The sequence below is a fragment of the Neomonachus schauinslandi genome, chromosome 16 (assembly GCF_002201575.2).
Source record: "Neomonachus schauinslandi chromosome 16, ASM220157v2, whole genome shotgun sequence".
NCBI lineage: Eukaryota > Metazoa > Chordata > Mammalia > Carnivora > Phocidae > Neomonachus > Neomonachus schauinslandi.
The window spans coordinates 49,192,530-49,207,112 of NC_058418.1; the positions used below are offsets into that span (position 1 = coordinate 49,192,530).

Sequence of the window (14,583 nt, forward strand, 5' to 3'; positions counted from 1 at the left end):
TGTCAGTGTGATTCATCACTTCTTTCATTGTAACAGTGCAAATCAAAGTTATCTTGTCGTTTCTTTTGGAAGTCCATTTTGTGCTCGCTTCCCATTTTCAAGTGCTTCAGAGTACCATGTGCTTTGGGGAAGTGGATAAGGGAGCCTGTCTGTTCTCGAGAGCCAGCCCCACAGATTCTGCTGCAGTGCATGGCTGGTCTGCAGGGTTTAGCTTTCAATGTGAATCGTCGCTGGTCTCTCCAGAGGCAAGAGGGAACAGCCTGGCCCTCGGGTGTTGAGGAGGGTGTCTAGATCAGCTCTTCCTCGTGCATGACTTGCAGCACTGTTGACCATAAAATTTGTGGTTGCAGACACCATGTTGAGGAACTAGGTGACACCAGCTGAAGAAATCTACACAGGATGGATCTTCTGCAGTGAGAGAAAAAATATTTCACCCTTTAGGAGGAAGCTTAGCCTTTTTCTTAAGGTGAGAGCCTATGGGTCAAAGACCTTGGATGCACCTGCCTTGTGCCTCTGAGTTCTGCTCCTTATACACTAGGACTTTGCTGGGAGGGTTAGGGATGCAGGATTATGACATCAAAAGGGATTAAGATCCTTAGCTAAATGTTAACGGGAGGGGGGGGAAAGTAGATGTTAAAAGAAAATGTCAAATCCAGTCAGAGATTCATGTCTGATCCTCCCAATAGCCTGGGAGCCACCATCTTGCTTCCCTCGCACAGCATGTGAGGAATCCCCTGGGGACCTTGATAAACCACTGCTTCTGATTCAGAGGGTCTGGGGTGAGAGCTAAGGTGCTGTTGCTGCTGCTTGGTCCACGGAACCTTACTTTGGGGAACAGGAGGCCTAAGATATCGGGAGTCAGCACACCTGCATTTGAGGCCCAGCTGCAATACTCTAGGTCGATTTAAATAAATCTCCTAGCCAATTTGCAACTGAGTGAATTTAAGTCAACACCAGTCCTGACTTCTTCTGTTGACAGATGGGATTATGGACTGGGAGCAGAACGTTGTACATCAGGGATTCTCACCCAGAAGGGCCTTACTAGACACAGAAGGCATGTGAAATTGTATGTAAGATTTTCTTTATAAAAACCTCAGTGCACATTTTAGGAGTCAGGGCCTTAGTCATTTTACTGGATTCTCAAGGAATTTTGACTTCAGAAGTAATTTATGGTCTACCCTCTACATGAGTAAGTCTTCTCATTCATGGTTGGAAGTGCTTTCCCCTTCCTCTATGCAAGGCTCAAAAGTCACTTTACCTTCACCTTGCCCAACGCCCCCTACGGCCCACAGGCACCCCACCCACCCCCTTCCAAAATTATCCTTACGTAGCTCTGCTTTGTGCCCTTGGACATGGCATGCCAGGCTCTCAGCTCTCCTATCGATTTGAATCCTGCTTCTGATTCAGAACTGCCTACAGTTCCTTCCCCCTGCCTTGGTTCTTCTGCCTAAAACACAGCCCCCCACCCATCGCATAGTAGCCCCACTGATCCTTTGAACAGATAAGTTAGTTCATATCATGTCTCAGCCCCAAACTCTCCCTTTGGCCCCTCCATCCACCCAGAGTGAAAGGTTTAGTCCTTACAATGGCCGACAAGGCCCTAGGATCTGGTTCCCCCACTTCTGTTTGACCTCATCTTCCTCCGCTCATCCTCTCCCCCACATGGGACACCTGGCAGATGCCCTAACATGCCAGGCATACTGTGGCTTCCCCCAGACATCCAGACCCCTTCTTTTAAGTCTCTGCTTGAAGGTCACTGAGAGTAGGGCCTTCCCAGACTCCCCCATACAAGCGGCGTGCTCTGTGGCCTCCCTACTCCCGACCTTGCTTTATTTTTCTACCTTGGGTCTATCAGCACTCGTCCTATTCTGTGCTGTCTGCTCCTCTCTAGAATGTAAAATCCTTGAGAGCAGAGGTTTTGCCTACTGTTTTCATTACTTTCTTCCCAATGCTTAATGCCTGTCACAAAGTAGCTGCTCAAGAAATATTTGTTGAAAAAATAGTTTCCCTGTAACCCTCATGGCTGAAACAACCAATAGGAAACCTACAACGTCTCAACTTGGGTAGAAAGGTGAACTCAGATCATTCTTTTTTCTTTTCAATAACTCCCGGATATAGAGTCCAGAGAACTTTCTGACAGGTTGGTAAAGGTATGAGAGAGAAAAGAAAAATCAGTAATGATGATCAGCTTTTTGCCCTGAGCATCTAGAAGAAGGCGTACTGATGCAGACCATCATGGGGGCAGGGGTGGGGCCCCGGGAGAAGATACAAGTCAGACGTGAGATGAACACCCGTCTAAACTGTTTGCCTATGTATCTATATTTTCAATTATTTTTAATATATACTTGTACAGTGTCTTCTATCCCAGCCAAGTAGCAGGTAGCCTAATCAATCAGAATGTACGTCTGAATCAGTTTCTATTTAAATTGCAGAGATTAACTGCATCAGGATAAAAACCGATCACTAAAACCATGGTCCTAACTGTACTGCTGTATTGACTCTTACTCCTTTTGAGTTAAGAATGGGATTTCAGGGGCGCCTGGGTGGCTCAGTTGGTTAAGCGACTGCCTTTGGCTCAGGTCATGATCCTGGAGTCCCAGGATCGAGTCCCGCGTCGGGCTCCCTGCTCAGCAGGGAGTCTGCCTCTCTCTCTGATCCTCCCCCCTCTCATGCTCTATCTCATTCTCTCTCTCAAATAAATAAATAAAATCTTTAAAAAAAAAATGGGATTTCAGCTGGCTTCTGCAGCTTCTGCTATGAGCTAACTTTAAGTCAGGAAGCAGAAGGGAGGTGTGTCAATGTGCCATCAAGATGAGCACTGTGTTTGATTATGGTTATTCTCATAGCTGGTGATTTGAGCTTCTGTGGTCAGTCACGTATTTTATGTATGCTATTGAGGATGACCTTGGTGTCCTCTTTCTTTGCCTCACATCCTGCATGCAAACAATTGACAAATACCATACATGAGCTCAATTTTCAGAATATACCAGCACCCAGCCTCTCCCACTACAGCCGCTGCTCTAAGGGAACCTCCTCCCAACCAAGAGTGGACAAATCCTCCTTCAGCTCTGGGCCCCTACGCTCTTCTCTGTGTAACTGCTGGGGATCTTGCCACAAGTCCAATCCCACTGCCCCTCTGCTCCAAGTTCTCCATCAGCATCCACCTCACTCAGAGGTAAATCTTACGTCCTTACGAAGACTGAAAACGCCTCCAGGACCAGCTAATCACCTAACCTCTGTCGACTTTAGACATCTGACTCCAGGTGTCTTGCTGTTCCTTGATCAGATTCACACATTCCCACCTCAGGGCCTTTGCATGTGCTGTTGCCCCTGCCAGGAACACTCTCCTTCTAGATACATACACATAGCTCACCTTCCTTTAGGTCATCTTTAGGTCCCTGTTTAAATATCACATCATCCACATCATCCTTGCCTGACTAGTCTACCTAAACCAGTTTTCCCACCCCCGTCTTCACCCCCCATTCTCATTCTCTATACCCTGCTTCGGTTTTATTTTCTACTTTATTATCTGAGATTGTATATTTATTGATTGGCTTCTTTGTTTGTTTCCAGATATAAAGTGGAAACTTCGCACATTTTGTTCACTCTTCTATCTACAATCAGACACCAGAACAGTTCCTGGTTCACGGTAAGTACTAAATAAATGTGGAAAAATTGAAGCATCTTACTTAACTCTCAATGATCTTTTCAGGTAAGCATTATTTCTCCATTTTATAAATAGTTCAAAAGCTTGCCCATGGCCACAAACCAGTATATGGCAGCGTGTGGACTCAAATCCTTTTGGTGATGTCAGAATACTGCCCATCCCGCCCCCTCTCCATGTGAGGATGTGAGATTCCATGAGGAGTAAACTTACTCATATTGGGTGCTGCTCATCCCCCACTGAATCCCCGTAGGCTGCAACCCAGGCCTCTTCCCGACTATGTCAACAACCAGTCATGATACAGTGATGAGTGATGTCACTGCCCGAGGCCTCCCTCTATTCTGAAGAAGGTTTACACATAAAATACGCACAATGCCAGCTCATAGGATGTTCTCCCAAAGTGGAGATCCAATGAAAACCCAGGTAAAGCATCCCATAGTGATGATGGCATCAAGTGAGGGCCCTAGACTTAGGGTTTCCAGCATGGGTGGGGGTCTGAGGGATGGCACACCCACATGGCTGTCCTCCAGGACAGGACGATGCCAATCTGGGCAGAACTGTCTTCTCTCAACTCTTGGAGGGGAAGACGGTGCCTCAAAAACCTGGCCCATCATGGGAGTCTCAGAACATTCCAAGAGCTCTTCCCTAAAGCACCAAGGGTTTGCTTATTGCCCACTAATGCTTGTAGAAACCCCAGTGTTAGAAAACACACTCCAATTCCACCTGTGGTCACCCTGCCAATGATCTAAGAAGGAAGACTAACCCAGCAGTAATTTGGGCATGCCACTCTCCCTGCATTTGGGATGGAAATGGGAGGAGGCCTTCAACTTGCAAAAACCATAGGCCCCATTTTGGCCAAGAAGAAATACCCAGGCTTGTGTCTTTCATATCTGCCTTCTTACTTTACTCCTTTTCACAAAAGAGACCTTAGTCAAGAGGCATGGAAAGCCCTCCTTCTTCTAATAACCCTTTCTCATACCACCATCTTTCACTGGCCCCCTCCCTGCAACCCATGGAGACTTGACCTCCATTATAACACTGGTAACACTCCACCACTCGTATCTGTTGTTGTATCTTCCTCCTCCTTTGAGACACTGACTCCTTGTAGCTTAAGAACAGGATATTGCCTTGTTCTTTTATCTCTAGAAGAATGCTAGGGATATACAGCAGGTGCTTAGTGACCTGGCTTTGAAGGAAGGACAGAACCTCACGGTACTTTACAATCTTCCACTTAACGCGCATTGAGCATCTATGGTGTGCCAGGCGGGGTGCTGGATGAACAAAATAGTAAGACCAAAGGCCTCCCCTCGATCTTGGATCTAACATATGTCTTGGCTCTCCCCACCTAGCACTCGTACCCAGGAGATACTGCTGAGCAATTTTCATGGTCGGCCCTTGTCCTTAAGCCTGTCTCAAAGTATCTAGGGGGCCTGTACTTCTGATTCTTGGCATGTGTGGGTTTGTCTGGGGCCATCTGACTGAAGGGGGGCGGGGAGGAGAAGTCACCAAGGGGGAAGAAAGGAGGGGACAGTTTGCAAGGACATGACCACTTGCTCAAAAGGTGTATTTCTTCCCCCATAGGCTTTCTGCCAAAAAAGGCTGCAGGTTTGGAGAATTCCAGCATTGCCTTGGAAGTGATGTGGCTCTGAGCAGCAGCTGTATTACTAGTTCTCTTATCTCCTGCAAGCCTAAGATAAGGAAGGAGAGAGGGAAGAGGAGGGAAAACCGATGCCCAGAGCCTGGAGCTACGGCTCGAGGATGCAGATAAACAAGGGCAACAAAGTGGTAGGGACAAGGGAGAGCCAGTGAGTGAAAGTCCTGAATCTGATTCACCACAGATTGGAAAGCACAGGGTAAGAAACGAAACAGTCTTGGAAAAGCGGTGACTGGATGAAAAGAAAATGCAGTAGGTACATGGTGGAACATAATTCTTTAGCACAAGGAAATCTGATTGGGGGGGGGAGGAGACTTTTCCTGGTGTGTTTGTCAGATTACTTTGAAGTAAGTTGGGCTAGTGAAACAGTGTAGTTCACTCAGATAATTCAATTTCCCATTTTCCCATCAGCACATGCTACACTTTGTTAGAATGGCCTGTAACTAAGGAAACACATAAGGTGTGGTCCTGGGACGATGCACATTCACTGACTGACTGCAACTTACCTGCCTCCCTAATTAAAGTGTGAGTTCCAGGACAATTGCCCTTCATGCCTACATTCCCCCTGATGAGTGTAATCTCTGGCACATGGTGGATACTTTTTCATTTTCTTATTTAACTAAAACAGTGTTAAAAAATGGGACTTGCAAAATGACTTCCCCCCTTTCAAAGTAAGAATTAATGGCTAACAAGCCTTATCATAGAATAAAATGTTCCCTGCATAGGTGTGCAAACAAGATCATTTTGAGCAGGAACCACCCCTGATTCGTGCCTTGTACACCTGTGTGGAGCACTGTTCACACACACAGTGGTGTGAATGGCACCCCCTGGAGTTGTTGCAAGGAATAAACTGTACAACCAAACAGGATTTTGAAAAATTCAAAAACAGGTTTTTGAAAAATTCTCTGAAGACTAGTAAAACTGACTGGTGTGTGTGGGGGGCCCTTTACCTCTCTTTTCAGGAGCTGGACAGAAGTTTGTATTACAGGCTCGCAGCACTGGAGGTTTCTGATGGAGCAGACAGCTTGAGGAAGGCCGGCCCTGCTGAACACAGTGGACTGAGCGGGTCTGGACACCCCCTCCGCAGGTCACCGTGCACTGCAGAAGAGGGAAAGAGCTAGGAGTCAGCAACACTCAGCTGGAGGTTGTCCTTTTGGAGGTCAGTGATGTCAAATAGAAGGGATCTCCAGGCTTCATGCCATGACCCGGGTGCCCTGTTGATGAAGTGGGGATTGGCCAGAGCCCAGCATGTGTGCTCACGTCCACAGTCTAATACACAACAGCCATGTGATCTGATTAGAAGGGGGTCTTAGGCAAATGCTATCTATCTCGCCCCAGAGAGAGTGTCTCCAGTTCAGTGACTCATAAAGAAGAGAGCTTCCAGAAATACAGAAGCTGCCATAAGGACGCCGAACAAATCATCACAGTATTTAAAGAATTCCAGATAATCTCTGCAGATGCAATAGTGGGGGGCAGGGGATGCTTCAGAATTAGGACAGCGAAGAAATACTACTTCCGAGACAGCTTTGGAATCCTGCCCTCGGTGCCCGGCCAAATTCTGAGTTGGCACAGTGGGTGTGGTGCTTTCTAGAAGTCAATGATTTCACTGTTCAATCACTATCAACTTTTATAACAAATGAAATATCAGGAACATTTTTTTTGCTTTTATTTATTTTTTTCCTTTTTTTTTTTTTAAAGATTTTATTTATTTATTTGAGAGAGAGAGAGAATGAGAGACAGCATGAGAGGGAGGAGGGTCAGAGGGAGAAGCAGACTCCCTGCCAAGCAGGGAGTCCGATGCGGGACTCGATCCCAGGACTCCAGGATCATGACCTGAGCCGAAGGCAGTCCACCCAGGCGCCCGTTTTTTGCTTTTAAAAATTCACTACATTATTCTTATTTTTCTTATTGCAGATAGGCGAAGTGTTCATTTTGGACAAGCATCTTTATATGGACTGCTTTTGGGAAGAAAAAATATGCAGGGATGGAAAACATACGAGTTTTGGATTTAACGCCAAGAGCTAAAGGTATACAGCTGTAGGACTGTTATCATCTAAACCAGGAATTGGCAAACTTTTTCTGTAAAGGGCAAGATAGTAAATATTTTCAGGTTTGTGGGCCATGTGATGTTTATTGCAACCACTCAAGTCTGCCTTTTTAAGCACGGAAGCAGCCATGGGCGATATGTAGACAAAAGAGCATGGCTGTGTCCTAATAAAACTTTATTTACAAAAAAATAGGCGGGGCTTGGAGGGGGCGCAGATTTGGCCTGCTGGAAATTGTTTGCTGATACCCGATCTAAATAATCTTAAAATGAAGCAATTTCCAAATCTCTTAAAAAAGACAGTGATAAAATTTGAAAAAGAAGTCCATAGTGATGTAAATAGCATGTAACCGATTAAGAGATACACAATCACACTAGTTTCCTTTGCTTTTCTTCATGGTTTAGTTCTCAGATCCTCCCCAATACACACAGGCACACACGCGCATTATATATACATGTGTATGTATGTGTACTTACAAATACATAGGCACACATTAGTGTATACAGACCCACATAAATACATTCTACATTGTGTGTATTTCTGTGTACTGACGGACACAAATCTATAGGCCTACATTTGTGCTTGCACATGCCCCCACCCAGCCCGTGTTTAATGATGGGGTGGGCAGCACTTCTCAAGCCAGGGAGTTCTGACATCTGTTGGTTGGAAAGGACAAGGACCACAACACAGCTTCTCTCTCAGACTTTGCTTCACACACCAACCCAGCCAATCAGAACCAAACCACTGTAACCAAAATTTTACCCCAGTCTTCTGAGAAAAAGGATGCCTCGAACATCTAATGGGTTTAAGAGCTGGCGGGGGGGGGGGGGGGTCCTTGCCTGAATTGACCAACTCGGAGCTCCCTGCTTCCTCTACAAAATAGGGACAAAAATACCCACGAACAAGGCAGTTTCAACAAATGAATTATTACGTCATTCAGCAACATGACATAAAAACCAAAGGAGTCAAGGCTATGAGCAATGTTGCTAGAATACAGAAGACTCGTGGGGATTTTGAGAGCAGAGCAATAGTGAATATTTGGTACCATGTGACCAGCCTGGTCTAAGTGCTTTATATTATCTTAGGTGCTCATGAAAAAAATCAGCTCTTCAAGACATTATCATCTTGATTTTCTAGCTGTGAAAGCCAAAGATCACAAGTCGTTCAGCCTCCGGGACCTGAGCTTCTGGTCTTTCCATTTGGACGAGTCCCCCACAGCAGCCACTGGTGGGCTGCCCCCGTTCTGAGAATCTCATGGAAATCTGCGGGTGCTCACCTGTTGCCATGGTGATGGATACCATCCTGCTGCCACGCCCAAGCCCGTTCGGGCGGGACAAGCCCCTCGCTGGCAGGTTTCTTCCAACTCCAGGTTTGGTTTCTTAATATTGCGGCACCTTCGCTCCGGGAAAGTGATGAGCTTTCCCTGGAAGGGCTTCTCGCTGCATTTCATCTCCCTCTTCCTCACACCCAAACCGCAGGTCATCGAACACTAGGAGCCAAGAAGGGGGGCGTTAGGTGTACAGAGCTCCAAGGTCAAGTCTGCTGAACAGATGCACCATCCATGTGAAATTCTAGGAATGGGATCATTGCAGGTGAACCACAGGTACTCAAGGATCCTAAAGACAAGGCAACCATGTCCCTCATGCTACTGCGAAGAAACCAGAGGGTAGAGAATTCGATTAACTGTCCCAACGTCTCAGAGCTTGTCAGCACCATGAAATGAGGCAAAATGAGGCACTGTCCAGCAGCGAGGCTCTGCCGGGGGTAAGCGGCTAGCTCAAGGTCACACCCCAAGTAAATACTGGAGGTAAACGTGATTCACCTGTGCATTTAGCCATTAGGCTATAACATTTCAAAGAAAATGGGTGGGAAGAGAGGTGGACGCATTGCTATGTGGGTTACTTATCATTTAGACGGAATAAAAGGACACCGATGGCCAGACCCAGGGGGTAGAAGCCCCTCCTCTACCACACCGCACCATCCCCACTATTGACCTGTTCTGCATCCCCGCCTCTGTCTTCCTCCCGGTACTGCGATCTCCTCCAGAGCAGAGACCCCCCATCCCATCAGTTACTGGGGCAGACTTCAGGCTGGGCTCCTTTTCTCACATTTCCTCTGGCTGTGCCTGCACCCGAGTTTCACAAGCCAGAAATCCAGGAGACATCTTCACGGCTCCCGCTCCCCTCCACCCACATATGCCCGAAGGTGACACTGGCCTCCTTAGGAACTCAAGAAGATGCTGCTTCTCTCCACTCCTGGAACACTCCTCTTCCGTCCCAATCACAGCATCTGCCGGTGGGCGCCTTGCCTGTCTGGGGGGCTGCCTGCTGTACGTTGGATTGTTCTAAGTGGTCCCAACACAGGGGCCCTGGTGAAGTTTTCGGTTTCTACCACCCCCTCACCCCACTGTATTGGTTGTGTCACCTTCTTTCCCCTCGCCCTCGTATGGGGCACACCTTCCGTCTGAAACAACCTTCCCCCAACCCCACCCTTGCCCAATTCTTGTCCATCCTGCAGCCTTACACTCCCCGGAAAGTCTCTCCTGACAAAGACTGCCCCTGGTGGCAGGGCTGGGGGACCCTGAGCTCTACCCGTGGCATCACAGACCCCCACTGCAGCACTCGGCACCCCCTACCCGAGCTGCCATGCACACGCACGGGGTGGAGCTGTTCTCACACCCAGGCACGGGCCTGCTCAGCGCGACGGGTGCTTGGTCAGGGTTTGATGAAGAGTCCGGAGGGAAGAACAGATAATAAGTAGGCACCTGGTGTGTGGAACGAGGAGGAGGAGGGGTGAGCCTCTGGGGGCTGGTGGGTGAACTGAGCAGTCAAACACACAAGCCAGCAGTACTAACTCGCAACTCCTACCTCACTCCAGGAAGACACAACCCACTGCAGCCGGGTGTTCCTGGGGCATCGTCCTAGCACACAGCCCTCCTGGGACTCGGGCCTTGGGATGCTGGAGCACAGGGTCTCCGGGACATTCTCTGCCGTGGGGGAGCTTTGGCATAGGACTTCACGCTTCCTCACCCCTCGCCCGCAGCTCTTGGAACACTGGAGATGGAGGGGAAAAAAAGAGTCATGTGCATGCTAGTTTCAAATGATTTTCTTCAGGTGAACACTGAAAACTGAGTCAACAAACTATATTTAAGCTTTAAAACCAAATGCCTTATACTCAGTAGGAGAAATCTTTCCTCTCTCTAGAGGCCGTAAATGCAGGTTAGCATTCACCTTCACCATCTGAATGCCCAGGGGCTGCTGGTTGCCCAGGCCCGAAGACGAGGTTCCCTCTCCACAGCATCCATGATTACTGGGAGAATGGTACAGGGCCTGCTCTTTGGGGTAACGGTGGCTCGCGCTCGGTCTGGGCACTTGGCTAAGGAGGATTATTGTGCATCTGACAGGAAGTGAAAAAGATGCACGCATAAAATAGCAAGAGACCGTGACATTGATAAAAATGGGTGCAGGGTGTCCAATCCGTGTTCCTACACACCTGCTACCTGGGGGGTGGGCTCCATGCTAACTAGAGGGGAAGAAAGAAAGAAGCACTCGGTGAATGTCTGTGAATGAACCTGCTTGATGGGCCACTCCTGCAGTCTTACTTTCTTGCCCTTCCCAAGAACTCTGTGAAACATATGGGGGGCGGGGAGAGAGGAGAATCTCCTCGCTTTCAGATGAGTAGTTAAAAACTTGTCAGGGTCGCTTGGAAGCTGTAGGCTCCAGGTCTGGATCTGCCCTCAAGGGACACGTCCCCTCCCCGGCCTCGGTTTCTGAGAAGAGCCATATGAGAGGTGCCCCTCTTGCCTCGGCTCTTTGTCAACATGCAAACATCTAGGCACAATTCCAAGCCGCCTCCAAGGATCAACATGACTTCTGGCTCTTCACATCCTTAAGGGAGAGGGATGATGGGGACGATATTATCATAATCTGCAAACCACAGCAGCAGAGAACATTTATGTAATGCCTTCCATGTGATGAGGCAGGCATGCTGACTTGTATCCACAACCTTCTACCAACCCTCTGAGATCACTGTTATTGTCCAGTTCTCCAGAAGGGCCATCTGAGACTCGGAGCTTAGAGAACTTGACCAAGATCAAACAAACAGCTGTTACGTAGTGAAGACGGGCAGACAAGTTTGTCTGGCATCAGGCGGGGAGATGTCCCACTAACGCATATCATCATTCATTCACATTCAAAATTTCTAAACCCTTCTTCAATAGAATTCTTATTTTATGTTTTCCTGTTTTTTTAAATTATTTTTTTAAGAACGATGAGACATTTTAAAATTGCTTCCCAGAAGGTTTCAGAGACATGGTCTCTAAGGGAAGAACAGGTTGAGGTAACAAAGTTTGAGGGACTCCTTTCAAATTTGTCAGGAAGATGTTCCCAGAAGGACACATTTGGTCTTAGTAAACAACAATGAAACAAAAAACCAAGGACATAAAATACTCTCTTAAAATATTTCCATGTCAAATTTAGGGCAAACTCTGAACCAAAGCTCCTTTTCATGAGGTCACATTTGGAACTGCTTGGCCCCCCATATCTTTTCCCCATGCCTACCACACACATTTGGCTAAAACAGCCCTTTGAATTTTCCTCTTGTAAAGTGTACCTCCTTACTTGCAGAAAAAGAGACCGGACATAACACCATAGCCTATTTCGATTGACCTTCTGCTATAAATAATTATGTTCCTTCATTTTAAAGCATACCAATGCATGTCAAAGATACTCTTTCCCACTGCTAGCTCCTTATTCCCCTACCAGAGTTGTAACATTAAAAAATCTCATGTCCTATAATTAAAAAAAAAGCTTTGATCTGAACTCTATTGGGGATGGGGCAGTACACTGCGATCCTTAATCAGAAATCAGTGCTCCAGGATAATGTTCCCTAAAGGAAAGCATGGCAGAAATGTGATCGCGGACTTCTCCCTGGCTTCACAGTTAGAACCCCTGCCTCTTTTTGATGATTCCATAAAGCTGGCTTGACCTCCGTGGTTTAGCAGAGGCTGGGTTACCACGGAGCAGATTTCTCACCGTCAGCATGTCTTGGACCAGATAAATCTTTGTTTCAGGGAGCCATCCCCGACACTGTAGGATGTTTATCTCTACCAAATAGATACCCATAGCATCATTCCTCCATGCTGGGACAGTGAAAAATGCTTCCAGACACCACCTGAGAGGACCTCTGACAAACCCAGCCCCCACTGAGCACCTCAGGGCTGTGAATGGTGGGTAGGTCTGTGCCTCTTCTGACTTTATAACTTTCTACCTTTCACTGGGAGTTTGTGATGATAGGAAACTTTATACCCGACTCCCCTCTGGATCCCTCCAACACCACGGCTCTTTCCCCTGAAGCAAGAGTTGAATATCCTTCCTACGCCACTTTTTGTATTTGTGTTTTCTATTTGCTTTAGAGAATTCAGTAGCCCTTTCGTCTGCCAATCCACTGACACGCAAATCCTTCCTAGCTGTGCTCATGAATCTAGCCTCAATGGCCCCCATACTCTACTTTCTAGACTTCAAAGGAAGACTCTGAGCTGTGATGCAGGGGCTTCCAATCTGCAGGTTGCATAAAAATCACAAAAAAATACAAATTAAAATGCCTTGTCACATTAACTCAGTGTGATTCCCGGGAAAGCATAAATAGCTGAGTGCCTCATGGAGAGCAAGGACACCACCCCTGTTTTTGCCACCATCTTTGTCCCAGAAGGAACAAGGCTCACGACTCCAAGTCTTGCCCAGTTACCTGAGACCAGGGTCCAAGGCTCCATTCCGGTGGGCAGGCATGGCTGTTGCAGGCTTGCACCTGTGTGGGCGTGCTCACTGGGCAGAGAGAATGCAACACGGCTTCCTCCTTCTGGAAGGGCTTCTTCTGGACACACTGGATCTTCCTGCTCTGCTGGCCCCCCGCACACGACCGGCTGCACACACTCCATTCGCCTGGCTTCCAGCTTGCAGTGAAAAACCAGAATTACTTCCAATGAGGCTGAGGCTTTGCATCATCCCTTCCAAAGCAGTTATTGTATAAGCTTTAACCACCTGATGAAAGCCTTGGATTGATTTTAGAACCAATAACGACGACTCCTAGCAACTATTTTTCTATGGGTTTCAAAGCCTATGCAAATGGGGTCCAGTGAGAGGGAGTCACATTTAATCAGCACACAGTTCTGGGCAAAAACATACTCCTGCTCTCTGCAAGGGAAGAAACATGTGCCATTTGGAAACCTGAGCGATTCATTCATTCGGCCAAATCTACTGGGATCTTCACTTTGTGCCATGGACTCTCCCAGGCATCGGGGTTGAAAAATGCACGAGGCAATGTTCTTTCCATTACGGAGCCTACAACACAGTGATGAGGTGGATATGTGAACAAATAAGGACAATACTATGGGATGATGGCTATAATAGACGTTAATACAAAGTACGGTAATGAGACTGAGGGGAGAATGATCAATGGGAGGGGAGGGGGGTGCACATGCATCATACATGCCTGCAGGAGGGAAGGGCCCCTTCAGCAGTGGTCTTACAGAAACTATTTCTAAGGAGGCAGTTCCCCCAACTATTTGGTTATTCTTCAACTTCATGGATGAGTTAAGAGACACAACCTTGCGTTCTTTATGGAGAAATTGCCAAACCACATTTTTCACGGTGTTCTGAGACTTGGTGTGCATGTGAATGAACCTACTAATCCTTTCCAATGACTGCATTTGACCAATTGATAATCTAGGATTGGAAGGCCTGGCATAAAGATCCCCCAGAGATGACCTTACACATTTCAGTCATAGGAGTGATGTCTAAGACTAGTTTACCAGTAGTCTAAATCTCATTTCAAGAAATAAAACCTGAGACCAAATACATTTTTTTACATTTGCATTTCTGCCACCTTTACCAGTCCTGTGATTTTTTCCCCTGGTTTACCCCTCCAGCCCGACGTGTGAAGTTAAAAACCTTTCCTTTCATCCAGAGAGTGTGGCACATGAGTTCTAGATGATGTTGTTCTAAAACACTGCATAATTCATATTCTTTTAAAGAAAGAGAATACAAAATAGAATAATTCCTTATTTGTGTAATTATTTGTGTCTTGTAAGATGTCAAGGAAACATATTTATGAGATTATTAATTTCTCCATTTTCCTATAAAGATGGCATTTTTGTCTAACCAATTCAACTTTTTCCTTCATTCGACAAATATGATGAATCTGTTAAAGTACAGAAAGAGCAC

At 46.8% G+C, this 14,583-nt stretch overlaps 1 protein-coding gene across 1 annotated transcript in view; it reads right to left on the reverse strand.

Moving 5' to 3' along the window:
• Positions 1 to 267: 267 nt before the first annotated feature.
• The window catches only part of ADAMTS18 (ADAM metallopeptidase with thrombospondin type 1 motif 18), a 149,278-nt gene continuing 134,962 nt past the window's right edge, over positions 268 to 14,583 (reverse strand). Inside the window, exons 19-23 of the mRNA XM_021702791.1 lie at positions 13,109 to 13,313; positions 10,231 to 10,416; positions 8,640 to 8,852; positions 6,269 to 6,416; positions 268 to 408 (exon numbers count right to left, since the gene is read on the reverse strand). Coding sequence (XP_021558466.1) covers positions 293 to 408; positions 6,269 to 6,416; positions 8,640 to 8,852; positions 10,231 to 10,416; positions 13,109 to 13,313 — 868 coding nt within the window. The 3' untranslated portion in view covers positions 268 to 292. The remainder of the gene's footprint in view (positions 409 to 6,268; positions 6,417 to 8,639; positions 8,853 to 10,230; positions 10,417 to 13,108; positions 13,314 to 14,583) is intronic.